Source organism: Nicotiana sylvestris, chromosome 3, assembly GCF_000393655.2.
Source record: "Nicotiana sylvestris chromosome 3, ASM39365v2, whole genome shotgun sequence".
In the NCBI taxonomy this organism is placed as follows: domain Eukaryota; kingdom Viridiplantae; phylum Streptophyta; class Magnoliopsida; order Solanales; family Solanaceae; genus Nicotiana; species Nicotiana sylvestris.
In genome coordinates this window covers 204,227,664-204,255,440 of record NC_091059.1, presented here as the reverse complement: position 1 = coordinate 204,255,440, position 27,777 = coordinate 204,227,664, and the positions used below count along the sequence as shown (strand labels likewise).

Here is a 27,777-nt window from a genome sequence, read left to right as displayed (position 1 = left end):
TATCTTGGGTCAATAATCTAAGGCAGCGGGGAGATTGACGAGAATGTTACTCATTGTATTGGAGTGAGGTGGATAAAATGGAAGCTCGTTTTGGGGTTTTCGTGTGATTAGAATGTGCCTCCGAAACTTAAGGGCAAGTTCTACATGGTGGTGGTTAGACTGACTATGTTGTATGGGGTTGAGTGTTGACTCGTCAAGAAGCCCCGTGTCTATAACATGAAGGTCGCTGAAATGAGGATGTTGAGATGGATGTGCGGACATACTAGAAAAGACAAGATTATGAATGAAGTTATTAGGGAAAAGGTAGGAGTGGCCTCTATGGAGGACAAGTTGCGGGAATCGAGACTGAGATGGTTTGGACATGTGAAGAGGAGAGACATAGACGCCCTGGTCAGGAGGTGTAAGAGGTTGACCATGGCAGATCTGAGGAAGGGTCGGGGTAAGCCAAAGAAGTATTGGGGAGAGGTGATTAGGCAGAACATGTCATTGCTTCAGCTTACTAAGGACATGACTCATGATAAGAAGGTGTGGAGGTCGAGGATTATGGTTGAAGGTTGACAGGTAGCCGTGAGTTTCTCCTAGACTTACTAGTAATACTAGTATTGTTTTTATATTTTCTTATTCATGGTTCTTTATTATTATATGTTGTGTCATTCGCTTCCGTTTCCCTATTACATTGTTATTACTATTGTTTGTTGCTTTATTTTCACTGTTCCTTGAGCCGAGGGTCTATCGGAAATAACGTCTCTATTTGGGTGAGGTCTACATAAACACTAACCTCCTCAGACCCACTTCTGGAATTACACTGGGTTTGTTGTTATTGTACTATTTGGAGTTATTTATCAGTTAAATGTCACGTCCTTAGTCGTTAACTAAGTACACGTGCGACACTTGACAACTCGCTCACGATCTTGCAAAACTTGCTCACGTTCTTGCTATGCCAAGTCAGTCTTACTACACTCAAGATCGCTAAGAGAATGGTAGAAAGAACACAAGAGAATAGAAATGAATGACCCCCTTTATATACTAGTCTCCTAGGGGCTAGTGTGTAAATATTAATTATTACAAAAGTCCCTTATTATTTACAAATAAGTCCCTTCTCTAGAATTTTCTACATAGCTAGAATCTTCTAAGAACTTTCCTAGCAAATCTATAGGGATCTAGGGTCTTCCTAAGGAAATGTCCATACATCTCTAGAATCTTCTCACAAATGCTAGCCTTCCTCCTATATAAACTTCCACATGACATTAATATATGTCAAATGGTGCCTATGTGGCATGATGACATGGCGGGTCATCACACTCTCCCCCACCTAATGTTGCGACGACCACAGCGCAATGACGCTGCATAAACTCTCAGATCTTATCTTTGAATTGCTACAAGTCTTCATATCGTTCCTACGTGGCCTCCTCCGGTGATTGCCCTTTCCAATGGACAGGAACATAGCGGTGGCTTTCTGCCCTTGTTTTCGCATAGCCTGGTAATCAATGATAGCCTCAATCTCCTGATCATGCGAGGCGGTGATAGTAATTGGCGCTCGACTTGATTGGCCTCTACTTGGATCATCCTTGTCTTCATGATATGGCTTAAGCATGCTGGCATGGAAGACATGGTAGATCTTAAGATATGATGGCATGTCAAGCTTATATAAGATCTTGCCTACCTTGGCAACGATCTTAAACGACCCCTCATACTTGCGAATCAGATTCTGATGCATGCCCCGTAATGCCTTGAACTGTCTCGGGTTAAACTTCACCATGACCATGTCCCTAACTCTATAGTCCGTGGGACGCTGCTTACGGTCCGCAAACTTTTTCATCTTCTTAGCTGCCTTATCCAAGTAGGACGTAGCAGTGTCAAGCTCTTCCTCCCATCCTTTGGCCATATGATAAGCCCTCAAACTCTTTCCCTCGAACACGGCTGGTAATGAATGTGGAGTTTGTGATTGTTGGCCTGTGGCTAGCTCAAATGGTGTCCGCCCCGCGGACTCACTCCGCTGCAAGTTATAAGAGAATTGGGTGATGTCTAGGAGCCTTGCCCAATCTTTCTGATGTACGCTTATATAATGCATCAAGTAGCGTTATAGTAAGGCATTGACCCGTTCCGTTTGTCCATCCATCTGTGGGTGAAAACTAGTGGAAAAGTCTAGTTCCGTGCCAAGTATGTCGAATAACTCTCGCCAAAAGTTCCTAGTAAAACGGGGGTCTCGATCACTAATGATATGTCTTGGTAAGCCACAATACTTCACAACGTTCTTAAAAAATAGTTTGGTGGCTTCCTTGGCTGTGCAACTTGGTGAGGCGGGCATGAAGGCAGCATATTTAGAAAATCTATCTACGACTACCATAATAGTACCATAACCGTCAGACTTCGGTAGGCAAGTGATAAAGGCCACAGTCACACTCTCCCATGGACGCTCTGCAACTGATAGTGGCTACAAAAGTCCGTCGGGTTGTTGTTGCTCAACCTTGTCCTGCTGGCATACAAGACAAGTTTACACATAACACTCTATGTCATCTCGCATGTGTGGCCAATAGTAGACTGACTCAACCAAGGCCCTAGTGCGACGTTGGCTTGCATGAGCATCCCACATTATGTCATGACTCTCCCTTATGATCCGCCGTCTAATGTCTCCAAACTTAGGCACGTAGACCCGCCGACTCGTGGTAAGTAATAGGTCATCTTCTACCCAAAAATGTCTCGTCTTGCCCTAGTTGGCTAAATCTATAAGTTGTTTGGCTACTGGATCATGCTGTATGACTTCTTTTATAGCCTCGCGAATGTCCCAACTTGCTGAAGTGATGGCAGCAAGCTCGACTTTCCGGCTAAAAGCATCGGCTACAACGTTACCATTGCCCCGCTTATACTCCAACACATAATCAAACTCGGCCAAAACATCCTGTCACCTTGCCTGTTTTGGTGTGAGCTTCTTCTGCGTCTGAAATTAGCTAGTAGCCACATTGTCAATCTTGACCACGAACCTCGATCCGAGCAAATAATGTCTCTATGTACGAAGGCAATGCATAATGGCAGTCATTTCCTTCTCTTGCACCGTGTAACGCCGCTCCGTCTCATTTAACTTGTGGCTCTTAAACTTATGTGATGCTTATCCTACTTCAGGATACCCCCAATGGCAAAGTTTGAGGCATCTGTGCGCACCTCAAATGTCTTGGCAAAGTCGGGTAACGCCAACACTGGCTCCTCTGTCATAGCTACCTTAAGGCCTTCAAATGCCTTTTGACAATGTTCCGTCAAACCCCATGGCTTGTTCTTGTTTAGCAACTCAGTCAATGGTGCGGCCTTTGCAGAGTAGCCACTGATGAATCGACGATAGTAGTTAACAAGGCCAAGGAAGGATCTCAACTCGATTACCTTTGTAGGTTCCTCCCACTCCTGGATAGCACGTACCTTAGCCTCGTCTATGCGTAGCTCACCAATGCTAATAACATGGCCTAAGAAGTGCACCTTTGATTGTGCAAACTTGCATTTATCCCTCTTGGTGTATAGCTCGTTCTCCCGCAAGACTTGGAAAGCCTTCCTTAAGTGCTCCATGTGCTCCTCTAAGGTGTTGCTGTAGATGACTATGTCGTCTAGGTATATTACCACGAACTTATCAATGTAGGGATGGAAAATCTTGTTTATAAGAGTGAAAAATGTGGCCAGTGCATTGGTTAACGAAGGGTATCACCAACCACTCAAAGGCTCCATATCTCGCCACACATGCTGTCTTTGGCTCATCCCTTTCTGCAATGTGAACCTGATACTAGCCCTTGCGAAGAACCACCCTGGCAAAGTACTTGGCTTTCCCAAGTCTATCGAACAAGTTAGCAAATGAACGATATCGAGTACTTATTCTTCACTGTGACCTTATTAAGTGCTCGATAGTCTATGCATAAGCACAAAAATCCATCCTTCTTTTTCTGGAACAATACTGGTGCACCGAAAGGTGCCTTTGATGGGCGAATGTTACCAACATCCTGCAACTCTTTCAATTATTTCCTAAGCTCCTCTAGCTCGGGCGGTGCCATACGATATGCGGAAAAAGCGGTTGGCTTATCCCCTAGCTCCAACTCAATCTTGTGATCCACCTCTCGCCTAGGCGGCAAGTGCTTAGGCAACTCCTCGAGCATGACATCTTTGTTTCCTCAAGCAACTCCTCTATGCAAGGTGGCAGTGTCTCTTGAAAACTCTTGTCTTCCTCTAGACTTGCAATGGTTGCCACGAACGTCGGCTCCCCCTTCTTGATGCCCTTGACAACCTGCATAGCTGAGAGTTGTGCTTGGATCTGTCCGTGTGGCATAGTCATTGTAGGTACCATGCAAGCTCCTTCTCGCTCCATAACCAAGAGACATTATAGGTAGGGGTTGATCAAAGTATGACAATGTCTAAAGAACTCTTGCCCCATTATATTGTCAAAGATATCCATAGCAGTTACGGTAAAGTTTGCCATACCTTTCTAAGTTTCCAATTTGACACCAACTCCATTAGCTACCCCATAAGCATTTTGTACCTCGACATTCATGGTCTTGACGCGAGAGTTGTTTGGCGCAAGTTTCAATTCTAGTCTCTTTGCGTCAGCCTCAGTCACAAAATTATGAGTTGCTCCAGTATCCACCATTGCACGAGCGAGCTTGTTGTTGATGGTGAGATCCACGTACTGATTGCCATTCTCGATAGGTTGGATGGCTTGTTTTGTGACAGCACCACATAATCCGATCTTACCCAACTATGCGATTCTCGAACTCTCTCCTTGCGGCTGCTCCTTCCGCTCACGGATCATGACATTAATATATGTCAAATAGCGCCTATATGGCATGATGACATAACGGGTCATCACATATAACTCAATTAAACTAGAACACGAGTGGCACTGAGTGGTGAGTGTTACATAAAAACTTTACTCAACATCATACAAGGTAGCGTTGGAATTTTATATTTTAAATATTTTATTACCGTAAAAAGGAAGTGTATATTCTCATAACGTTTTTTTAGTAAAATGTTTGTGATTATCCACTTGCCACACCCTAAAACCGTACTGAATCTCAGCTAAAACAATTTAAAGCAACAATATCGTATTATTACTACTAGTTGGAGGCAGCCCGGGTTGAGCCCGGGCCCAAGACCTTATTAGTTTTTGATTTAACGTATAAAAACTTTTCTTCGCTGATCGTGAAACAAATCTGAACAATTACCACAATCTGATTCAATATGTTGCAAAACTAAGAACATAATTGATTAACTTTTAAGTTGCATCAAATGTCAAATAGGAATTAAACACATCAAAACAATATTGTGCAAGTATCTAAATCAATATGTAATTCTTCTTGCTGTTGCAATTCTATAAGCTGTATTAGGTCCCTGATAGTTTGTGTGATCTTAGGAAGTAGAATGTTTTTACCTGATATCCATGACAACAAGCTGATATGAAAAATGCAAAAGTAGAATAAGTCTTAGCACATGTCTGTAATACAAATCATCCGAATTGGCGAAAGTAGAAGGTAGCACATATGCATAATAAAACCATCAACAACAAGATTACTCTGAATTACAAATGTTGATTCAACAGGATTGACAGAATTTGGAATTGCAAGAAGACGATTAGTTGTGCCTTTTTTTAGGCGATGTTTCAACAGAAGTGCGTTCTTTTCTACCGTGTCCATATCGTGATACATTTCATATCGTTTGGCCTTGTTATCATCAACTTCTGTAATTATGCAAGCATGTTTTCTTTTTTATTGAGTATTCATTGATGTGGAAATTTAACGATTAAAAGTGTCAAAACTCCAATCACTTTACCAACCTACAATACAATGATCATTCTTTTTAAGTACCTGCCAAACTTTTGTGGAAGGTGCTATTATTCTCATACTTATATTATTTTGAATAAAAAGTTAGAAGGAAACAAAGGATAACACTTATATAATAGATATGTGACAGGAAAATATAAAGAGTTAAAATATGCAGTTTCAATTTTTGTTGCAGCATAAAATAAGAAAAAACTTAAAGGTAGATACTGGTCTTAAATAGACAAAGTAAGAAACCCTTATGCTTTTAACAGTAAGATAATCTCAATAAAATAAATTTCACTTATAATAGATTTATTTTTATATCTCATACAGGGAATTCAATGAAGAAAACTCAATGTATGTGAAACACATCATGGGATTAATCACCAAGTTACTGGCCGGAACACAAATGATATAACTAAAAATTATGTTATTGGTCGAAGAAACTCAATGTATGTGAAGCTTAACATGGGCAGCAGCCATTGGAAGGAAAATTGATCTAAGGCTATATAATTCCTATCAAGTCCTTATTAACAGATTGATCCAACAACAACAACAACAACTCATTATAATCCCACTAGTGGGGTCTGGGGAGGGTAGTGTATACGCAGACCTTACCCCTACGATGGGGTAGAGAGGCTGTTTCCAAATAGACCCTCGGCATTCTTCCCTCCAAGAACTCCCCACCTTGCTCTTGGGGTGACTCGAACTCACAACCTCTTAGTTGGAAGTGGAGGTTGCTTACCATCAGAGCAACCCCTCTTGTCTAACAGGTTGATCCAAATGTTTGCAAAATGTAAGTTCACTCCTATTATAAGAAATTATCTTCTTAATTTTATATGCAGCAGATCAGAGTTGTGACGAAAATGGTACGCACTTTATATTATTTTACCAGGACAGAGAAAGAGCTTGGATGTTTGCAGGAGATGTACCATGGCAGTATGTACTTACATTTTCTGTTCTTTTTAGTTATTTCAATCTCGTCGATGGGCAATGTTAATTGAAGTAAAAGTTCTTGTCCTTAGGGTGGAATACAACATTACATTCTGCCCCAACAACTACAGTTGGAATCTTTTGAACTTGACAGAATGCCGTATTTTTTAGTGGTCAACCACACATTATTGAGATTCGTCTTCTTTAAGTACACAAATTAAATAGATGAAGTAGAAGAACCAAAATTTCGTGTGATTTCTACTCTAAATTCTAAAAGCAGCTGAGTTTTCAAATAACAGGAAGAATAGATTTTAATAATTACACCAGGCAAAATAAAGAACAAGAAGTCCAACATATTACACTGAGTTCTAAATAACATATGAAAAGGAAGAAAATTTGAATATCTGCTTCAAGTAGCAGTTGTTTCTTTTATATGGTCTGTAAACATATATGTACCTGTGAAGTTAACATTATTTAACACGGACCCTATATTTCACATCTTCCTCTACTTCAGAGTTGATATGTACGTTGAATTTTTGCCCACTGTATACCTTTCGTATGTTATTCTATTCAACAACGTTAATTTATTTCTTATCAGTTTTAGTCTCCTGTTCCTTAATTAAACAACAATGACATTCAAAAACTTTAGGAGATATACTAAAGAATTGTTCTTTTTATATGAAGTAGAAGAACCAAAATTTCGTGTGATTTCTACTCTAAATTCTAAAAGCAGCTGAGTTTTCAAATAACAGGAAGAATAGATTTTAATAATTACACCAGGCAAAATAAAGAACAAGAAGTCCAACATATTACACTGAGTTCTAAATAACATATGAAAAGGAAGAAAATTTGAATATCTGCTTCAAGTAGCAGTTGTTTCTTTTCAATAGTCTGTAAACATATATGTACCTGTGAAGTTAACATTATTTAACACGGACCCTATATTTCACATCTTCCTCTACTTCAGAGTTGATATGTACGTTGAATTTTTGCCCACTGTATACCTTTCGTATGTTATTCTATTCAACAACGTTAATTTATTTCTTATCAGTTTTAGTCTCCTGTTCCTTAATTAAACAACAATGACATTCAAAAACTTTAGGAGATATACTAAAGAATTGTTCTTTTTATATGGTAGTGACTTTAATTTTCTCTTGTAGACGCAAAAGCTCCAATAAATTGTGTATGCTTCAGAGGACTTAAACACCAAATTGTTTGATGACTAAAACCTTAGTTAAAAACCCTTAAACGATAGGCACACTACAACACTCTCCTGCACTTTTGCCAACACACACACACACTCACTCACTCTCTCAAGCAGCTACTGTGTTTAGATGGAGAAGGAAACAGAAAATAAGAAGAAGCAAACAGAAATAAAATTAAACAGTCTTTTGTTGGTTAACTCAATTTTGGGAATATCACCACAGTAGAGTAAATTGACACACCCATGCAAGTTTGATGGGGGGTCCAAACTCCAAAAGATAAAACGGAACTCCAGTTCAATTTTTTCCTAACGAGAGAATAGAAAGGGTCCAGACTTTAAAATGACAGTCCACCATAAAAGACCAGATTTCAAATACAAAAGCAAATAAAAATCAAGAAGGAGCTTTTCTCGCACAAACATGATCATTAGAAGAGTAATTAAAACAACAGTTTGAGTTCCCACTTAAAATTGGTGTGTAATAGCTTTGATAGTTTTACCCAATTTAAATAATTTCTAAGCAACAACTATTCCAAAAATTAGAAAATAAGAAAGTAAAACTTACCTTGTAACTGTACAATGAATGCAAATAAACTGTGCAGGAAGAGAGATAAAGGAAATTGGAAAAGGAGTTGAGCAGCTGGGAAAATGAATAGTGAGGCTGTGCAAAGCCGGAGGAAGCAGTATAGATGTTCATTTGAGAGGTGTAAGGGAACGTGTCAAAATTAAGGTAGGGTTTAGCACGTGCCTTAGGCCAAAACATTTACGGTCTTCCGAAAATGCCCTGATGACCCCAAGCTCCTCAACTGTCCCTTATAAATAAGAGGAATATTATTATTATTCGCCGCTATGGTTTTCGATGAGCAAACTCCTCCGTTCTTTACTATTTTGATCTTCTGGAATTAGGATTTTCGAAAACCGCTTTTCAATTTTTTCAGTTGATCTCAATTTGTTGTTCGTCTATAGGACTGATTTCTGGGATTTTTTCCATATTCTGTGTCGGGCGAAAATCCATCAGTTGCAAAAAATTCCTTTCTTTTCTTCTCTTTTGATTTTTTGTTTTAATAATGAAAATGATCTTCTTGCTTGTTATAGTGTCAATAAACGATAATCTTGTCTATTGACGTTTCTTCAAGTGTGTCGTCACCAAATTCACATTTTTCTACCGCTGGTGACGGTGACAGTCCGACCCACCTGTATTTTTCTTGGATCTGTGGGTGTTTGTATGTTTTGCAGGTATCACTTTTGTGGCTGTTTGGTGGCGGTAGGGAGGTGCACACGCACAAGCAGTAGAGCAGCAACTATACACCGGGGTTCCGCAGCATCGGGAGTATACTAAGTCGAAAGATCCAGGTTCTATTCGTGGGAATTGGTGCATCCTGCCTCCTATTTCTCTTGTCTCCTGTGTTAATTACTTTGTTGCGGTAGTATTTCGTACTAGTCTAGTCAGTCTAGTAGTGGGCTTGTAGTTACTACTTACCCTCTTTGGTGTTCTGTGTGGTGTTTTTTTCTTCTTTATTTTTAGACCTATGTAGGTATAGAGCTTGTGGTCTGTAATGGCAGAATAGGGTCATGTTCTCGGGGAGATTGGGGGGGTAAGGAGAGGGTAGGGCAAGGGGCAGGGGGTGGGACTGGGGCCAAAAGGGGTAAAGGGAACAAGGTCATCTGTAGGTTGAGAATTGGACCGTGGAATATAGGGACATTAACAGGTAAGTCTATAGAGCTGACGAAGATTCTCCAAAAGCGGAAGGTCAATATAGCGTGTGTACAGGAGACTAGGTGGGTAGGATCGAAGACGAGGAATGCAGACGGGTATAAATTGTGGTTCTCCGGAGTCGTGAAGGGCAAGTACGAAGTGGGCATTTTGGTGGATAGAGAGCTCAGAGAGTTGGTGGTAGAGGTTAGGCGGGTGAAAGACAGATTGATGGCGATTAAGTTAGTAGTTGGAGGGGGCACTCTGAATGTCATTAGCACTTACGTACCACAAACGGGCTTGGACGAGGAGGTTAAGAGGCGTTTCTAGGAGGAGTTAGATGAGGTGGTGGGGGGGGGGTATTCGCCTACGGAGAAGTTATTTATATGAGGGGATTTCAATGGTCATATTGGGTCGTCTGTTGGTGGCTATGGTGAGGTGCACAGTGGTTTTGGCTTTGGTGATGGAAGGGGGGTGGTACTTCATTGTTGGATTTCGCTAGAGCTTTTGAGTTGGTGATCATGAACTCTATGTTTCCGAAGAGGGAGGAACATTTGGTTACTTTCCGGAGTATGGTGGCTAAGACTCAAATTGACTATCTTCGCCTCAGGAGGTGTGATAGGGGGTTGTACGAGGATTGCAAGGTGATCCCGAGTGAGAACCTCGCGACTCAACATAGGCTCATGGTGATAGGCGTTGGTATCTTGATGAAGAGGAAGAAGAGGTTTGTACGGGCTTAGTTGAGGATCAGGTGGGGAGTTTTGTCTAAGGATAACGCGCGGGAGTTAGAGGGGCGGCTGACGAATATGGGTGCCTGGAAGAGTGGGGGGACGTTAGCGCTATGTGGACGATGACGACAGACTGTATAAGGGAGGCAGCGAGAGAGGTGTTGGGAGTTTCGAAAGGTTACTCTGGCGGGCACCGAGGTGACTGGTAGTGGAATGACATAGTACAAGGTAAAGTGGAAGCCAAGAAAGCGGCTTACCTTAAGTTAGTAGAGATAACCGACGAGGATCAGAGGAGAGTGAACAGAGAAAGATATCATGAGGCTAGGAAAGAGGCAACATTAGCTATCACAGAGGCTGAGACTGCTGTATTTGGTCGGCTGTATGAGGAACTTAGGGGCAAATGTGGGGACAAGAAGTTATTTCGGCTGGCCAAAACGAGAGAGAAGAAGTCTCTCAACCTAGATCAAGTGAGGTGCATCAAAGACGAGGAAGGTCAAGTATTGATGGAAGAGGCCCAGATTAAGCAAAGATGGCAGTCGTACTTTTATAAACTTTTGAATGAAGAGGGGGATGGAAGCGTCGTGTTAGGGAAATTGGGGCACTCCGAGAGCCACCGCGACTTTAGGTATTGTAGGAGTATTGAGGTTGAGGAGGTCGTGGGTGCGATGGGTAAGATGAATCGGGGCAAATCGACCGGACCAGGCGAGATTCCAGTAGAGTTTTGGAAATATACGGGTAGAGCAGGCTTGGAGTGGCTGACTAAGCTGTTTAATGTTATATTCAGAACGAAGAGGATGCCTGATGAGTGTCGGTGGAGTACAATGGTTTCGGTGTACAAGAACAAAGGGAATATTCAGAATTGTAACAACTATAGGGGTATCAAGTTACTAAGTCATACCATGAAAGTTTGAGAGAGGGTGGTGGAAGGGAGAATAGGGAAGGCGATGTCTGTGAGTACATGATTTTTGTCTCACATGAATTACTCTAAAAGAATTCTCAAAATTAGGTCCTTTTCTTTAATTATGTGTTATTCTAGGAATTACTATGCAATTTTCCTGATTGTTTGCATATTTTATGCATTTTTTTAATCTTATTAATGCATTGAAAATACAAAAATATAGCATCTGCATTTAGAATTTAGTTTTACATTTTTACATTAATTAAGTAAATTGTTGTTTTACAAAAATGAAAACTTCACAAAAAATAACGTATTTGTGCATTATTAGTGTTTAATGTCAAATTTTGTGATTTATTTTCTTTTAATTTGGTGTTTAATTATTTGTGATAGGTATTATTTAAAGTTAATTAATATTTTTTAAGATAATTAGGTTTTTTAAAATTTAATTAGGATTTTAGCTTTAATTTGGAAGAAAAGAAAATGAAAATGACTAATGAAAGAGAGGGGAAATCAAAATTGGGCTAAAATACCATTTAAATCCCAAGCCCAAACATAAATACACCTAATACCTAACTAAAACCAACCCAAAACCCAGACCATACCCGGTCCGTTCAATTCAGGCCTCAAAGACGACTCAAACGACGTCGTTTCAGTGTTAACCAATCTCAACCTTCCATTCCTCACATCCAACGGCTAAGATACAACCCAGTACCCATTCAACCCGACCCTGAACCGACTCCCCTTAAACCCGATCCAGCCTCTAAGCCTAATAAACGACGTCGTTCAAATTAATCAAATAATCCAAGCCATTGATCTCGTTTGATCGAACGATCTAGATCTAATTTCACCCCCAGTATATATTTTGCCAAACATACCCCACCCCTCTCAGAACCTTCTCCCCCTCACCCATCTCTCTTCAGAGACCAAACATGCTCCACCCCTTACCACCGTGCTCCGCCCATCGGAAATCGCCTCACGGCAGTTCCGGTGGTCCAAACGACTCCATCTTTACACCACTGATTCCCCTCGACCTCCTCGTTACAAACCCCTAACCCTTGTCCCTCGAATCCCAGCCGTTTGTTTCAAATATTATATCGAAAATCGGACCAGAACCCTAGTTCATCTAATTAACCCCAGAGTAACACCACTCGACCACCCAACCTCCCTCGTCCCTAATCTAACACCACTTTCGTTCGAATCAAGCTGGAACTTTTCGAATTTTAATTCGAATGAACGAGCCCTAAAAAAAACTCCAGTTTTAATGCAAATTGGACAAAATTGAGGTTGCAATCAACCTTAGTCGTATGTTCCCAGTTGAGAACATTCGATTAAGGTCCATTTCAATCTCAAATCCAAAATGGGAGTTCGATTTCAAAGTTAAGGTGCCAAGGTTGATTCCCAGTTTATCCGGTGAGTTTTGTTGTTTGTTTTATGTTTATGTTCAGTATTACTCCGATTACTGCTTTCCTCTACTCTTTTCTTTTATGAATTTGGTTCAGAATGGTTGGATTGGTCAGATTTGTTCTGCATTATGTGTCAATTTGTACATATATGAATTATGTTTCATACCTCTTTCGTTTTGGATTAATTCATGGTGTAGATCATTCCGTGTGTAGTTAATCTTTCATGTCAACCTAATTGCTATTTTGATTAGTGAACCCTTCATCCTTGTTTCAACTCTGTTCGGTTTGGGTTAGGTTTTGAGTACGAACTGTTATTGAATTTGACGATTTGAAGCATGATCATATTCTGTTGAGTTTGAGGTTTAGTATCAATATGACTTTGGTTTATATCCAACCTTAGTATTGCAGTGATTAGCTAGGAATTAGTTTAGTCAACTGTTAGTTTTCCTCATTAGATGAATTGGCTATAGCTAATAGAGTAGGGCAGTGAATCACAAGGGTTTCAGGGGTAATTTAGGATTCAAAACTTGAAAAGGTTTAGTGGTCTATCAATGAGTACTAAAATACCATTAAACTAATGAATTGTTTAAGTGCTAATGGGGAACAAAACATAATGGTAGGGTAATGTTTAAAGGAAATGGATTAAGAAATAGGTGCCCATACCTATTTGAATTTAAATAAGGAAAGGACAAGGGATAATGGGAAGAAGGGACTCTAGTGGAATTGAAAAAGAAGATCATGGGCAGAATTAGTGGGGGGATTCTGCCTGAGCGCTTTTGATAGGGGGGCAAGGTCAGTGTTTGGTATAAAATAGGGGTCTGGACAGAATTAAAAGAGAGATTTTTTTGGACAGGGTAAAAGATCCTTTTTCTTGGTATGTCTTTGGGGTTTTTTTTTGGAGTCTGTCTTGGGTTTTTCTTTTAGGCAGACCTTAAGGGAGAGAGTTGAGAGAGCTTTTACTGTTTCATTACCCTAATTAACTTGTCAAAATCTCAGCCAGCAGTCCGAGCTCCCTAAGAATCATAAACAGTTTTAAAACTCTCTGCTTCAAGTTTCAGAGATCACTTTTGAGAGTCTTTAATCAGTTAGAGAGGGTCTTGAAAAATCAGTTTCTAAAGCTTAAAGACTGGAAAGCTTGAATCTTGGCTTGACTCTAGCTCGGTTGAGTCTGTTTGTGGTTGTTTGGAACTTCAAATTGCTGCTGTGAACTGCTGCTCGTATTACTGCTGCTGCTGATCTTTCTTCTACTTTATTTCTGTTCCAATTCTAGGTACACTTCCTTGATTTGCTTCCATGTAACTCCAAGTTGAAGTTGAAATGAAAATTGCTACCAGATCTCTGCACTTTGGATGCTATTTGATATAGTTTAAGTTGTTTAAATTATTACTTGTTGCTAGTTGATTAAGATGGTATTGATTTGAGCAATAGACTGGGTTGTAATAATGTGGACCGTTAATTGGGATTGCCCTAGGTTAATCTGAATTATATGTTGCAAGTGACTGTCAGTCAGCTTAAGGATCTCGTGTTTGTTAATTGGTTAGATTGATGAGTGTGGAATGAAATTAGCTGTAGCTAACTTAGTTTGTATATTTAGTATAGAGTTCTCGAACTGTAGTAATGTGAGCTGAAATTATCCTTCAGTTTTGGCTAGTTTAATTTTGTTCCTGATAATTTGATTATTAAAGTCAGAAGGCAGTTGAAATAGGAAATCACTTCGAGTCCTCGAATTCTCATATGTACTGACAGTAAACTTGCATGAAACCCTGAATCATTTGAGCATTGATTTAACATTCTCAATATATGCTTTCTTTCACCTTAATAGTATCCAATAGCTCATCAAAAGATAAGTAGAAATAATATGAGCTTTAAGCTGAAATCAGAAAGGTTAGTTGTTTCATCAATCTGAATAGGTGAATCACGTTTTTCCTTTGTTGTAAATGGTGAAATACGAGTAACTTGAAGCTGTCCATGAATACTTGAAATTCATTTTGAATGGGCGATCAAAGCTTAGATGGACTGGGCTCCGATGCATTTCAGGCGGCCCAAGTTTGGTTTTAATTAAACGCTCGTGTAAACCTGGGCTCAGGCCTAAGACTGGCTTGCTCTCGTGTGTGCCTGGATTTTGGTCCATTTAAACGGGTTGTGCTTCAGGCCCAAGCTGGCTGACAGTTCAAGTAGCGTGAATCCATTGACCTCAAATATAGTCGTTATTAATTAGGATTTTTTTCTTTATTTTAGAGACAAGAATAATTAGAAAAATCATAGTCGTTTTAGGATCAGTCCTTAAAATAAACGAGGTGCGCCGCGCCAAATAAAAATCACAAATTGCGTGGCCCTCTTTAACTACTTCTTTAAAAATGTTAGACCTCGGGACGCGCCCTTTAGCGAATTTCGTGGCTTCCCTCAAAGTTAATAAAACGCTAGATTGTTTTAGACGCGCTTTTAATAATTTACTTTCTTAAACTCGGATGCACATTTATTGACCCAAATCCAAATCTCAACGGAGTCGAAATGTGTCAATAACCACGGGTGCATTGATGTGACGTGGTTCGAGATGTGTTTTCACGACGTTGCAATTCTCGTTAAAAATAATAATAATAAAAGCGGTAAAAAGTTAAAATTTGCACATAGGTTCAACATGTATTAAAATCAGATAAATAAGCCGAATATGACATTTGAGCGACCGTGCTAGAACCACGGAACTCGGGAATGCCTAACACCTTCTCCCGGGTTAACAGAATTCCTTATCCGGATTTCTGGTTCGTGGACTGTAATACAGAGTCAATCTTTTCCTCGATTCGGGATTCAACCGGTGACTTGGGACACCATAAATCTCCCAAGTGGCGACTCTGAATTAAATAATAAATCTCGTTTCAATTGTCCTTTAATTGGAAAAACTCCCCTACGCCCCTGTGGCGCAGGTAAAAAGGAGGTGTGACAATGTCTATATCAAAAAACCAGTTCGGGTTCATGCCGGGTCGTTATACTACGGAAGCTATCCACTTTATCAGGAAATTGGTGGAACAATACAGGGATAGGAAGAGAGATTTGCATATGGTGTTTATTGACCTAGAGAAGGCATATGACAAGGTCCTTAGGGACGTCCTTTGGAGGTGTCTAGAGGTGAAATGTGTGCATGTGGCTTACATTAGGACGATAAAAGATATCTATGATGGAGCCATGACTCGGGTTAGGACTGTGGGAGGTGACGCAGAGCCTTTTCCGGTGGTTATGGGGTTACACCAAGTATTGACGCTCAGTCCGTTCTTATTTGCCCTGGCGATGGACGCACTGACACACCATATTCAAGGCGAGGTGCTATGGTGTATGTTGTTCTCTGATGATATAGTTCTGATTGATGAGACGCGAGACAGCATTAATGGGAGACTAGAGGTATGGAGGCAGGCCCTGAAGTCTAAAGGTTTCAAGTTGAGTGAAACTAAGACGGAATATGTGGAATGTAAGTTCAGCGACGTGGTGGGGGACACGGATGTGGAAGTCAGGCTTGACTCTCAGGTCATCCTCAAGAGAGAAAGTTTTAAGTACTTAGGGTCAATTATCCAAGGAGATGGGGAGATCGACGGGTATGTTACACACTGTATTGAGGTGGAGTGGATGAAATGGAGGTTAGCGTTTGGAGTCCTGTGTGACAAGAATGTGCCATCGAAACTCAAGGTAACTTCTATAGAGCGGTGGTTAGACCGGCCATGTTGTATGGGGCTGAGTGTTGGCCAGTCAAGAATTCACATATCCAGAAGATGAAAGTAGCAAAAATGAGGATGTTGAGATGGATGTGTGAGCACACTAGGTTGGATAAGATTAGGAATGAACATATCCGGGAGAGGGTGGGTGTGGATCTGGTGGACGACAAGATGCGGGAAGCGCAACTTAGTTGGTTCGGACACGTGCAAAAGAGAAATGTAGATGCACCGGTTAGGAGGTATGAGCAGTTGGCTTTGGCAGACACGAGAAGAGGTAGATGACGACCTAAGAAGTATTGGAGCGAGGTGATCAGACAGAACATGGCGCGGCTCCAGATTTTCGAGGACATGACTCTTGATAGGAAGGTGTGGAGGTCGAACATTAGAGTTGTAGGTTAAGGGGTAGTCGAGCGGTTTTTCTCTTTGTCCATGTTTCCCTCTTTGTTCCGGCGACTATGATAGTGTTTTGTCTAGCACTGTTAGTGATTTATGTTATGTTTCACACTTTTGCATAATATTTGTGTTATTGCTTTTCCATTTATTTGTGTTACTGCTTTTCCATAATATTTGTGTTACTGCTTTTTCATTTATTTGTTATCTCTCATGTTGCTGCTATTATTTTGGGTTTTTGTTGTTACAGATCTTGTGTCTATGAGCCGAGGGTATCCCGAAAACAGTCTCTCTACCCTTCCCGGGGTAGGGGTAAGGTCAGCATACACTTTAGCCTTTCCAGATCGGTGAATTCTACTGGGTTGTTGTTGTTTGTTTTGTTTATTATTATTCCACGAAAATCTCTCTCCTCCATTTTCGCCTTCCAGAGGCGCCACCTGTTCTGACCCAACCAGGTACTTTTTTTTCATTTCTGTTTTTCTCGTTTTTATCGAATATCTTTACGATAATATACCCTAATTTGATGGGTATTTCTAGCATGATGTTTATATTTAGTAATATCAAACATGTATAATATATGTTCATGGACATGGACATGGTCATAAAGATCCCAAGTGTTTGATATATTCTTCTTGTCGGCTTTGTTGCTTCAGGCTTTGCATCTGTCGCAAAAACCAAAAATGAATAGTTGCGGCTATCAGCAAACCGCCTTGGTTGGTTCTGTTGGCGTTGTTTGCCCTAAGCCTCGCCGGCTCGGGTTCTTCAATTCATCCTATGTTCACGCCGACGAACCCATCAGAGGAACTGAACTTCTGGATATCATACTCACCAAGGTAACTTCTGGATGATTCCATTTCTCAATTCAAGTGGAAAATTTTGAAAAGAAAGATGTTTCTTTTGTTACTAATACTAGATTTATATATGCAAATGAGCTAGTTATTTTATGTGAACTGTTTTTAATTCAATTACTCCTGCTGGCAAATTATGATTTTTCTTCTATAAATAGGGGGGCTATGATGTGGAGACAACCAATTTTGAGCTAGCTTCATCTCCGCCATTCTTTTTCGGGTCTCCGCCTACCAGGGCTTCCAATCCCCTGATTCAGGATGCTCAATTCAGCAACAATAACAACAATTTTTTTCCTATACTAGCAATTCCAGAAGGAGCAGCTGCACCTTCACCACCATCCTCCTTTACCTCCACCTCTGCTCGTGTCTGCGTTCCCGTGAAGTATGGGAAAAAGCAAGCTGCTGTGAGGATTGAAGGCTTCAATTGCTGCTGCAGCATCTCCGCTGTTGCTTAGGTAAATCCTGTCGCAGAGATGATGACAAAACAACCACAACAAAGTAAAAGACGTAAAAATGTGAGATTTTTGGGGAGAGGTGATAAACCAAACCAAATTCTTTTTGGCCTTGTATATATAGAGTGAAAGAAAATGAGTTATATTATCCAGTCATTCAAATCCTGTTAGTGAATATGTTTATTAGGTGATGAATGAGTGTTCATTTGATAACGGAAAAATAAGTAGTAAACTGAGTAACCCAAAGAGGAAAGATAGGCCAAATGATTGTCCTTTTTCCTTTGGTATTAATTGGGTTTCTTTCTTAGAATTAGGCCAAGTTATGTGTTGAGTATGTAATGTAGTGTGAGAGACTCAAAAGAGAGACTTATTCTTTGTGACTGAAAAAGTTTGTCACTCTATCCCGTCATTTGTAATTGTAATCAGAAGGAGAGGAGAAGATAGTCTTGTTAGACAAATTTTATTCACATTGTGTTTATTCTACTACTAGTGGTAATTTCTTTTTCAGTAGTGCTACTGATTTGCTTATACTTCTGCTGTATGGTAGCAAGGAAGCAAGTGCAATGAGCTCTTTTTTGTCAAGTTTTGATTCAACAATGTAAGTGTAGTATTGTTTTACATATAGCTTTATGAAAAGTCCATTTAATGGTGTTATTATTGCCAATACTATGTGATTCTGCTGAGGATTCTGAACTTATCTAATTGCTAACAATGACTTGAGTTGCGGCTTTCCCAGGTCAGGTCAGTGTTCTTCTTTATTTAGCTCAGATAACATTTATTTGTATAAATTTGATGTCTTCTGAATAAAAATGCTGTTTCTTTGAGGAATTAGTGTAAATTGAACCCATTTTCATGCAAATAAGATTAGAAAACAAAATTATGTAGTCTTTGAACAGGAATGGAAATGGATATCTCTTTATGTTCATTTTCAGCAGTTATGTAAACCGTAACGCCTCTGTCTTTTAGTAAGATAAATCAAAATATAACACTTAATACTGGGACTTTTGATAAGGGATCCTCCAAAAAAAAAAAAAAATGCAAGTAGGTGCTAAGAGACCAACGGAGGGCTTGACTAAAGCGACGAATTTCAAATTCTTTCCATGAGAAGTAACCGAATAACCAGGAAGCTATATAGGTTTCTTCTTCGTTCTTTCCCTGATTGCATCATTAGATAAATTAGTTAATAGTTGTGGAGGAGAGATACTCGTTTAAATTAAACGCAGAATTTGTTTAAACAACTAAAGCTTGCTGAACAGGCAACCATTTAAATATAAATGATTTTACATCCTGTAACTTAATTCCTTGTACACCTCTGAGCTCTGTCAATAAATGCCTAAAAGCTTCTAGGGTTGATCAGGTAGTTTAACTTTTTCCCTACTCTACTCATGGATAAAGGCATTACTAGGAAACGAAGGTAACTGTTCCATTTGGCTACGATGTTAAATCATCCAATTATTGGTCTCAATTACCTTTTTCAGTTAAATCATATTCTTACTTGTTGCAATTACCTTTTCTTTTTCAGTCGTTCTTTAGCCGAGGGTCTATCGGAAACAGCCTCTCTGTCCTTCCATGGGTAGGGGTAAAGGTAAGGCTGCATACATCTTACCCTCCCCAGAAGTGGGGTCTACTGGGTTTGTTGTTGTAACTTAAAACTTCTCAAGGGTTTTATATTTCATTATTCCCCTCTACTTTTTTGCCCCATCTATCGAGTTTTTTATTCTAGCTAATAGTCTTTTTGGGGTTAAAATTGTCCAAATATTGTTTGCTAGATTAGTTACTGATAATTAAGTGAATTGAGCTGTGTACTTGGTGTTCTTGGTGTTCTCTGTAAGGTTTTGCACTATGCAGCTTAAAGATCGGTTACTCAGATTTCCTAAGATAAAGCATCATGCCAACATGACCCAATATCTTGGTTCTATTAGAGGCATTGTTTGGTATATTAGAGTTTCTAGGCCATCTAATGTGGATCCGGCTGTTATCAAGGGAGCCATGGGTGCTGAAATTGCGCAGTCACATTGTCGGCACTTTCATGTGCTACCTGCTGTTGATGAACTTGCAGGATTTCAGAATTTCAGGTCCAAAGTTTATAAAGCTGAATTATTATGGCATGCTGAGCCATTATTTACATATGATAAGATAAACTTCTACAATCTGGAGCTGAACAATACTAATGTAAGGTTCTTCTGTTTTCTCCTATTACTGTTGAATTGTTTAATTTTATGCATTTGATTACATGCATAGTGTATATATTGTTTTTGACTAACCAGGAGAACGACCCCCTTACTTTCTTGGTAACATTAGTTTCGTAATTATTGGCTCTTAATTTTTAAGCCTAGTTGCTTCCGCTGATAAAAAGAGTACGATTTTAGCCCGTAGGAAGCTTTAATGAGCCAAAACTTTTAGAAAAGAAAATCCTCCAGAATTTAAGGCTTCTGAAACTAGACCTGCTGTGAGGAAACTTGCATAAGCAAAACTGATATTTGGAAAGGCCGGATTCTCGGCATCTTTTTTCTCCCATTTCTTTGGGCACCATTTCACATCTATTAATATGATCGACAACTAAATTTGTGTTTATTCATGTCATATTCTGATTCATAAGTAACATCTTCTGGCTATCATTAACATGTGGAAATGTTATAACTGTCTCATATTTATGTGTTAGTTGATAGAGGATGAAACTTTTTGTTTATATACTTTTGGGAAGTAAAACTCCCTCCCCCTTCCTCATCAAGGCCAAGTTCATTTTCTTGGGTTAAGAGCTTAGAAGTATTTTACTGATAGGTGATTGTGAGGCTTGACCTCTGTTAGCTCTGGTATTACATAAACTGTTGTCGAATCATCTTTGTTAAAACTTTAAACATTTAGTGAGGAGACAATTTTATTTATTTATTTTGTGGCTGCAGCAATATGTTTAGATATCTTATGCTGTGTTTTAACAGTCATAAAGAGCCAGTTAACACTAAATAAGCTGTGCAATCTGCAAACGGACACCATCCAGTTGAGGATTGATAACATTGCCAAGGTGGTGCTGGCCTATAAAACCGTATTTGGTTAATAGCTGTTTTTTAAGTCATAAGCAATGAATGAATCAATTCTTTTGTAGATGTTTTGATCTGTTGTACATCATGTGCAGATTAGTGATCACACAACATATGACTTCATTGAGAAGAATGGGGTGGTTTTTGTCCCACCTCATTTTTCCCGAGGGGATAGGGAGTTTTTCCAATTAAAGTGACATTATTCGAAATGAGATTATTTATTTAATTTCAGAGTCGCCACTTGGAATAATTTATGGTATCATAAGTCACCGGTTTATTTTAAAATCCCAAATCGAGGAAATTGACTTTATTATGGTTCGCGAACATAGAAGACCGGGTAAGGAATTCTTTTAACCCGGAAGAAGGTGTGAGGCACTCCCGAGTTTCGTGATTTTAGCACGGTCGCACAACTATTAATAAGTGGCCTAATTATCTGATTTATTACATGTTTTAAATCTATTGTGCATTTTTAACTTTATAATCGCTTTTATTTATTTATGGAGTTTGTTTGAACTAGTTGCGATATTGCGCACTCATTTGTTTTTATACACATTGTGAATCGCGTCACGGGAACCGTACCCACGATCTACAACATGTTTTTTTTATTTTTGTTTGAAGTTATGGTAGGGTCACGTGAAATGCACACCCGAGTTGGGAATTATGTATCATGACTATACCACGGGAACCATACCCATAGCTGTGATGATTTAATTACGCGTCTAAAGCAAACTACAAATGTTCATTAATTATTATGATTTGGAGTTATAGTCGAGTCATATGAAATGCGCACTCGAATTGGAATTATGTATCATAACTATGCCAGAGAAACGTACCCATAGTCACGATTTATTATTAATCGCGCCTAAAGCAACTAGCGATATATAGTTATTTATTCAACTGTTTGAGATCATGTATTGGGGGTCTATAACTAAGGAGTCAATGTTAGGATAAATTACAGATAAGGTAATGACGGGGGAATTCTGAGTCATGGAAGTTTGTATTAATACCAAAGTACATACCAACAGAATAAATTGATGGATAAAACTGGATCACAATCTAACTTTTGAAGAGGTTCGCATGCATAACCAGAAATGAATTAATCCGATGCTTTTAACAAAACCTTCAAATGGTCCAAATAAATGGAATGGGTTAAAGGCAAAGTCCAGTAACATGAGGCCTTAGGACTACTGAGGTCTACAACATACTCCAATAACTAATTTCATCAAGCACATAACACCAATTTGCAAACTATATGTTTAACAAATAAAAATCCTTTGACAGAGTATTAAAATGAATACATATATGCAGATTTCATAGCAATACAATATCCATCAGCAATCATTTAAACTGCAAACATAACTCGGACAACAGCAAAGCAATCCACAATTAGCCAAATAAATATAGAGATGGAGATGCACGGAGCTAAACGAAGCAGAAGCAGCAAGTTCAGCAACAAACAGTTTTTCAACAGCTCGATTTAAACTTGAAAATCCCAGGGATTACATAGCAGATCAACTAAGAGAAGCAGCTGGTGAAACCATTAGCCCCCCCCCCCCTTTTCATCTATTTCAGAATTGCAGAGTTTTTCTCCGAACAACAGTGAGGACACAAAGAGTTGCCCGAATAAAAAAATTTTCCCGGCCAAATTCGAGACTCGTCACAAATGGGGGAAGAGACGAGGAGGAGGAGGAGAAACGTTGAGGTGGAGTATGGGAGGGGGTAGCGGCTTAGAGATGGAGCTGCTAGGTTTGAAGGAATGAAGAAGGAGAGAGGAAGGTGGCTGCTCAGCTAGGTTAGGGAATTAGGGGAGGGTATGATGATAGGGAATGAGAATAGAGAGACGGCTAGGGTTTATTCATGGGGAGGGGATCTGATGATTTTTTAGGGTTTTGGAAAATGGAGTTTTTAAAGAGGGGAGAAGATCCGGTTGGACCAATTAAGGAGATTGGCTAGGGCAATTTTGTGGACTTTGGGCCATTTTAAGCTTTTGGCCCAGTTATAAACAAGATCACATATTTCCTTAATTCCTTTTCCTTGTTTCTCTTCTTTTTGTTTTAATAAAAATCCTAATCAAATTAATTAAGCACTTAAATTAATTCCTAAATTAAATCTAACTTGGAATTAAACCTAATTACCTATTTTATCATTTAAATAATTGATTAACTTAAAACTAATGAAAGAAATTACTAATTTAAAACTAAAAGCTAAAAAATATAAAAATGACTTGTATTTTTTGTGATTTTCGTTTGATAATGCATTTAATTAATGTAATTAAATCCTAAATGTAATTAAGATCTAAAATGCTACGAGACGAAGAATTTAACATTTTTATGATTTTTTATGGTTTTAAAATAACTCTAAATATGCATGAACAATGCAAATAATTGCAAACAAATTGGATAAAATAAAGAAAAATTCCTACAATTCTATGTAAGTAATAATTAAAAACTATTTTGGAATATTTTTAGGAGTAATTTGCATTAGGGCAAAAATTCGATACTCACACCTGCCCCTCTTTGCTCGGAAACATGAAGAGTTTTCGGGCAAAGATAAAGTGAGTAATTATGAGCAATTTTTGTCCGTTTGATACTCTATGGGAAATATTTTTTTGAAAAAGTTTGGCCGAACTTTGCTTCGGAGGTTGCCTACATATCCTTGGCTATAAAGGAATCAGGTCGGCGTTGTTCTGGAAGTTTTGGTAGTTGGGACTACCGAAAAGCTGTGATTTCACTGTTGTTGCTGTTGTTACTGCTTGCTGAGCTCCTTATTACACCAAAGTCAAAATGAAAAAGACTAACTAAGCCTATTAGTTGCGAGTTAAAAGATTCCTATCTATGAGTCTTGATCTTGAATCTTGGCTGGTTTTTCACACAGACTCGGATCTGAACCTTGATGCTTGCTAGCTGTAGGTGCTAGTTCATTCTTCTTCAGCTCTTTCAGATCAATACAGTATATGCAAAGCTTGTGACTTCAATCGCGCTTTGAATTCACTTCTTTTCCTTTTCTTTTCTCTATTTTGGATTGAGACTTCTTTTGCTCATCTCGAACCCTGTGCCTCAAGGTATAACCTGCACAGACACCATAAGAAACAAACAAACAAAATTTTTCTGCCCTAGTAGGAAAATTTCGTAAGTTATTTGTAACAAAACTTTATACTATTTCATTATTGAAAGCAATAAAAGTCGGGATTTGTGTACCTTGAAAAAAATTGAGACTAGGGAATGGAGACCCTATGTCTAAATGAAAGCAACTAGGGAGTGAAGACCCTATGTTGAAAAAACGACTAGGGAATAGAGACCCTATATCTAAAACAAAATCAACTAGGGATTGGAAACCCTATGTTGGAAAAGCGACTAGGGAATATGTCTAAAATAAAAGCATCAACTAGGGAGTGGAGGCCCTATGTTGGAAAAACGACTAGGAAGTGGAGACCCTGTGTCTAAAACAAAAGCATCAACTAGGGAGTTGAGACCCTATGTTGGAAAAGCGACTAGGGAGTGGAGACCTTATGTCGAAAAATCATCAACTAGGGAGTGGAGGCCCTATGTTGGAAAGGCGACTAGGGAGTAAAGACCTTATGTCTAAAATAAAAGCATCAATTAGGGAGTGGAGACCCTATGTTGTTAAAGCGACTAGGGAGTGAAGACCCTATATTATTAAAACGACTAGGGATTGGAGACCCTATATCCAAAATAAAAATAAACTAGGGAGTGGAGACCCTATATTGGAAAAGCGACTAGGGAGTGGAGACCCTATGTCTAAAAATTATCAACTAGGGAGTGAAGACCCTATGTTAGAAAATCATCAACTAGGAAGTGGAAACACTATGTTGGAAAATCATCAACTAGGGAGTGGAGACCCTATGTCTAAAATCAAAGCATCAACTAGGGAGTGGAGACCCTATGTTGGAAAAACGACTAGGGAATGGAGACCCTATGTCTAAAGCAAAAATCAACTAGGGAGTGGAGACCCTATGTTGGAAAAGCGACTAGGGAGTGGAGACCCTATGTCTAAAAATCATCAACTAGGGAGTTGAGACCCTATGTTGAAAAATCATCAACTAGGGAGTGGAGACCCTATGTTGGAAAATCATTAACTAAGGAGTGAAGACCCTATATTGGAAAATTATCAACTAGGAAGTGGAGACCCTATGTTGGAAAAAAGACTAGGGAGTGGAGACCCTATATTAGAAAATCGTCAATTAGGGAGTGGAGATCCTATGTTGGAAAAGAGACTAGGGAGTGGAGACTCAACGTCTAAAATATCATCAACTAGGGAGTGAAGACCCTATGTTGGAAAATCATCAACTAGGGAGTGGAGACCCTATGTGGAAAAGAGACTAGGGAGTGGAGACCCTATATCGAAAAACATCAATTAGGGAGTGGAGACCCTATGTAGGAAAATCATCAACTAGGGAGTGGAGACCCTATGTTGGAAAAGAGACTAGGGAGTGGAAACCCTATGTCTAAAAATAACGTCAACTAGGGAGTGGAGACCCTATGTTGGAAAATATAACTAGGGATTGGAGACTCTATACTACCATGATTTTGAATTTTCTTCTTTTTCTTTCTTTTTTGTCCCCCCCCCCCCATCATTTTCATCACCATTTTTTTCTTTTTCTTTTTTAAATTTATTTTAGAGAATGAGTAACTGCGGGAAAGAATTTTGGAGGAAACTTCTCTTTTGGAGTTGTTGCTGCAAAACCGTTTCTAGCCCTTGCGCAGTTTCTTTTTAGTTACACCTGCTTCTTGCAAGGTTGGTTTTGGATTGCATCTGTTTCCTACTTTTTCAAACAAAGAACAATTATCAGTTTGAAACGGAGGTTGGTTTTGTGGCCTTGATTATTTCAGTCACTTGACCTCGACCCCACTTCTTTGATGATACTTTCAACTGCATTTGGTTGTTCCCTAAAGATTGATTTTATTTCTGGCTCCGCAAAACCTTTGACTTTTCAAAACTTTACCATGACGGCTGGTCACATGGGACTTAACCTTTTCAACTTTATTTTGTTTTCGTGGGCCTTTCACTTTCTTTCTTCCCATTTTCAACTCCAAAGCATTGGGAAATCCTTGGATTTTCAACCAGACTGTTAGTCGCATGGGACTCCACCTTTTCAACTTCATTTTCGCCCTTGTAGGCACTTCAATTTGATTTCCTTCTTTCTAGAGTTTTTCAATTTCAAAATATCAGCCACCATGGCCAGTCGAAGTCGACTTGATGTCCTTGCCGAGGTTGAGTGCCTTATTGTACATTAGCTTCTATCAAAAGAGAGCCCTGTAAATCAATCTTGTCATCCCTTCTTTGTCTTAGTTTCAGAACAGAGTTAGACCAAAAAGGATTCAAAGAAAAACAAGCAATGTAATGGACAAATGAATTTAGACGAGAGGTTATCCCTTTCGGGGAAAAGAAAGAGTGACTTATCTGGAGCGCATGTGGACTTCAATGAACATGAGAGAGGCTAAACCCCAGAGAGAGGCTGCCTACGTATCCTTTCGGAATCAAGTCAAACGTAGTTCAAGGGACTTTGTTTTTTTCTTTTCTTATGCTTTTTCTTCCGTTTTTTTTATTTTCTCTTTCTTTTTCCTTTCCTTGTCTATTTTTTTTTTGTTTTCAATGATACTTTCAGGTTCCAAAGAGGGTAATCAAAGAAAAGTAACCGGCTCAAAGAGTTTGCAAATGGTAGATAATGTTTGGGCAGCGAGAGTGAAAGCCTTCTTCATTCCAACTGGAGAACATTAATATTATATAGAGGATCCAACATATCTTTTTATTGCACTTGCATTGACAGTTGTTTCAGGGACATTTTCTTCGATGTATCCTAAGTACAACACTCTCTTTTGGCAGTACTCTTGTTGCAATTTATGGACCTTTCCAATATGGAGCCAATTTTCCTTTAGCTGCTCCGATTCTTTGTTTTATTTCTTTAAACCTATCTTCATTGCATTCAGATTCTTGATTCATTATTTCGAAGTCTGACAGCGTTTTAGGATGTAGCATGAAGTCCGCAGGCATGTCATGTTATTGAAATCTGCATTTAACATAACTGAAAAGAGAATAAGAAACATGACAAGATTAAGAAAATAGACATTCCTAGACAATGAAATATTAATTTCATTTCATTTTTTGATTTTGATTGATTTTTTTTTATTATTTATTTTGAATTTTAAAGATAGAAGGGTTTGCATTGGAAAGTAAGACAATAATGTAAAATATTCGGGTCACACTCTGAAATAATCCGAACACAAAAAGGATAGCAAGACTGGCTATCAAAACTCCCGTCTGATGGGGAACTTTAAGGCTTGGCGACCGTTTTTTGGCTTTTTTTCTTTCTCGACAATGGCCTTCAATGCCGGATCAAATTCCTCATCTTCACAAATCATTCCAACTACTGGCCAATTCTTGTGAGTAGGAAACAAATTGTTCGTCTCATTAGGAGCCTCCTCGTCCCGAAAATGATTCTATCAGCTTTAATCAAGTCTTCAACTGCCCTTTTGAGGGTCCAACAGTTCTCCGTACTGTGTCCCACTGCTCTAGAGTGGTATTCACATCTAGCATCATCTCGGTGAGAGAGGGACTCGGGGTTCGGCTGATTCGAGGCCACTGGCTGCAATAGATCTAGCCTGATTAGCTTTTGGAACAAGCTTGAATACAATTCATTAATAAGGGTGAACTGATTCTTTCTGAAAGACTCTCTTTGGTTGGGGAT

The 27,777-nt window shown here is 39.2% G+C and overlaps 3 protein-coding genes and 1 long non-coding RNA gene across 5 annotated transcripts; 3 read left to right on the top strand and 1 right to left on the bottom strand.

Annotated features, from left to right (window-relative positions):
- The first annotated feature begins 216 nt into the window (after nt 1-216).
- LOC138888590 (uncharacterized) lies at nt 217-558 on the top strand. Its single transcript, XM_070170480.1, has one exon. The coding sequence runs from the start codon at nt 217-219 to the stop codon at nt 556-558; it is 342 nt and encodes a 113-aa protein (XP_070026581.1).
- A 4,641-nt stretch (nt 559-5,199) lies between these two features.
- Nucleotides 5,200-8,613, bottom strand: LOC104242187 (uncharacterized). Its single transcript, XR_714928.2, has 2 exons — nt 8,486-8,613; nt 5,200-5,800 (listed from the first exon to the last, which is right to left on the bottom strand). It is a non-coding gene; the product is annotated as an uncharacterized lncRNA (long non-coding RNA).
- A 1,850-nt stretch (nt 8,614-10,463) lies between these two features.
- On the top strand, nt 10,464-11,252 carry LOC104242190 (uncharacterized). Its single transcript, XM_070170479.1, has 3 exons — nt 10,464-10,518; nt 10,564-10,966; nt 11,126-11,252. Exons 1-3 carry the CDS (start codon nt 10,464-10,466, stop codon nt 11,250-11,252), a joined length of 585 nt encoding a protein of 194 aa, XP_070026580.1.
- A 5,838-nt stretch (nt 11,253-17,090) lies between these two features.
- Nucleotides 17,091-20,271, top strand: LOC104239406 (uncharacterized). Of its 2 annotated transcripts, none has more exons than XM_070171390.1 (4): nt 17,091-17,188; nt 17,387-17,566; nt 17,740-18,036; nt 18,581-20,271. In XM_070171390.1, exons 2-3 carry the CDS (start codon nt 17,414-17,416, stop codon nt 18,034-18,036), a joined length of 450 nt encoding a protein of 149 aa, XP_070027491.1. In that variant the 5' UTR covers nt 17,091-17,188; nt 17,387-17,413; the 3' UTR covers nt 18,581-20,271. The 2 variants fall into 2 exon arrangements, with proteins under 2 accessions (XP_070027491.1, XP_009792338.1); XM_009794036.2 differs by having other exon boundaries at nt 18,542-20,271.
- The last annotated feature ends 7,506 nt before the right edge of the window (nt 20,272-27,777 follow it).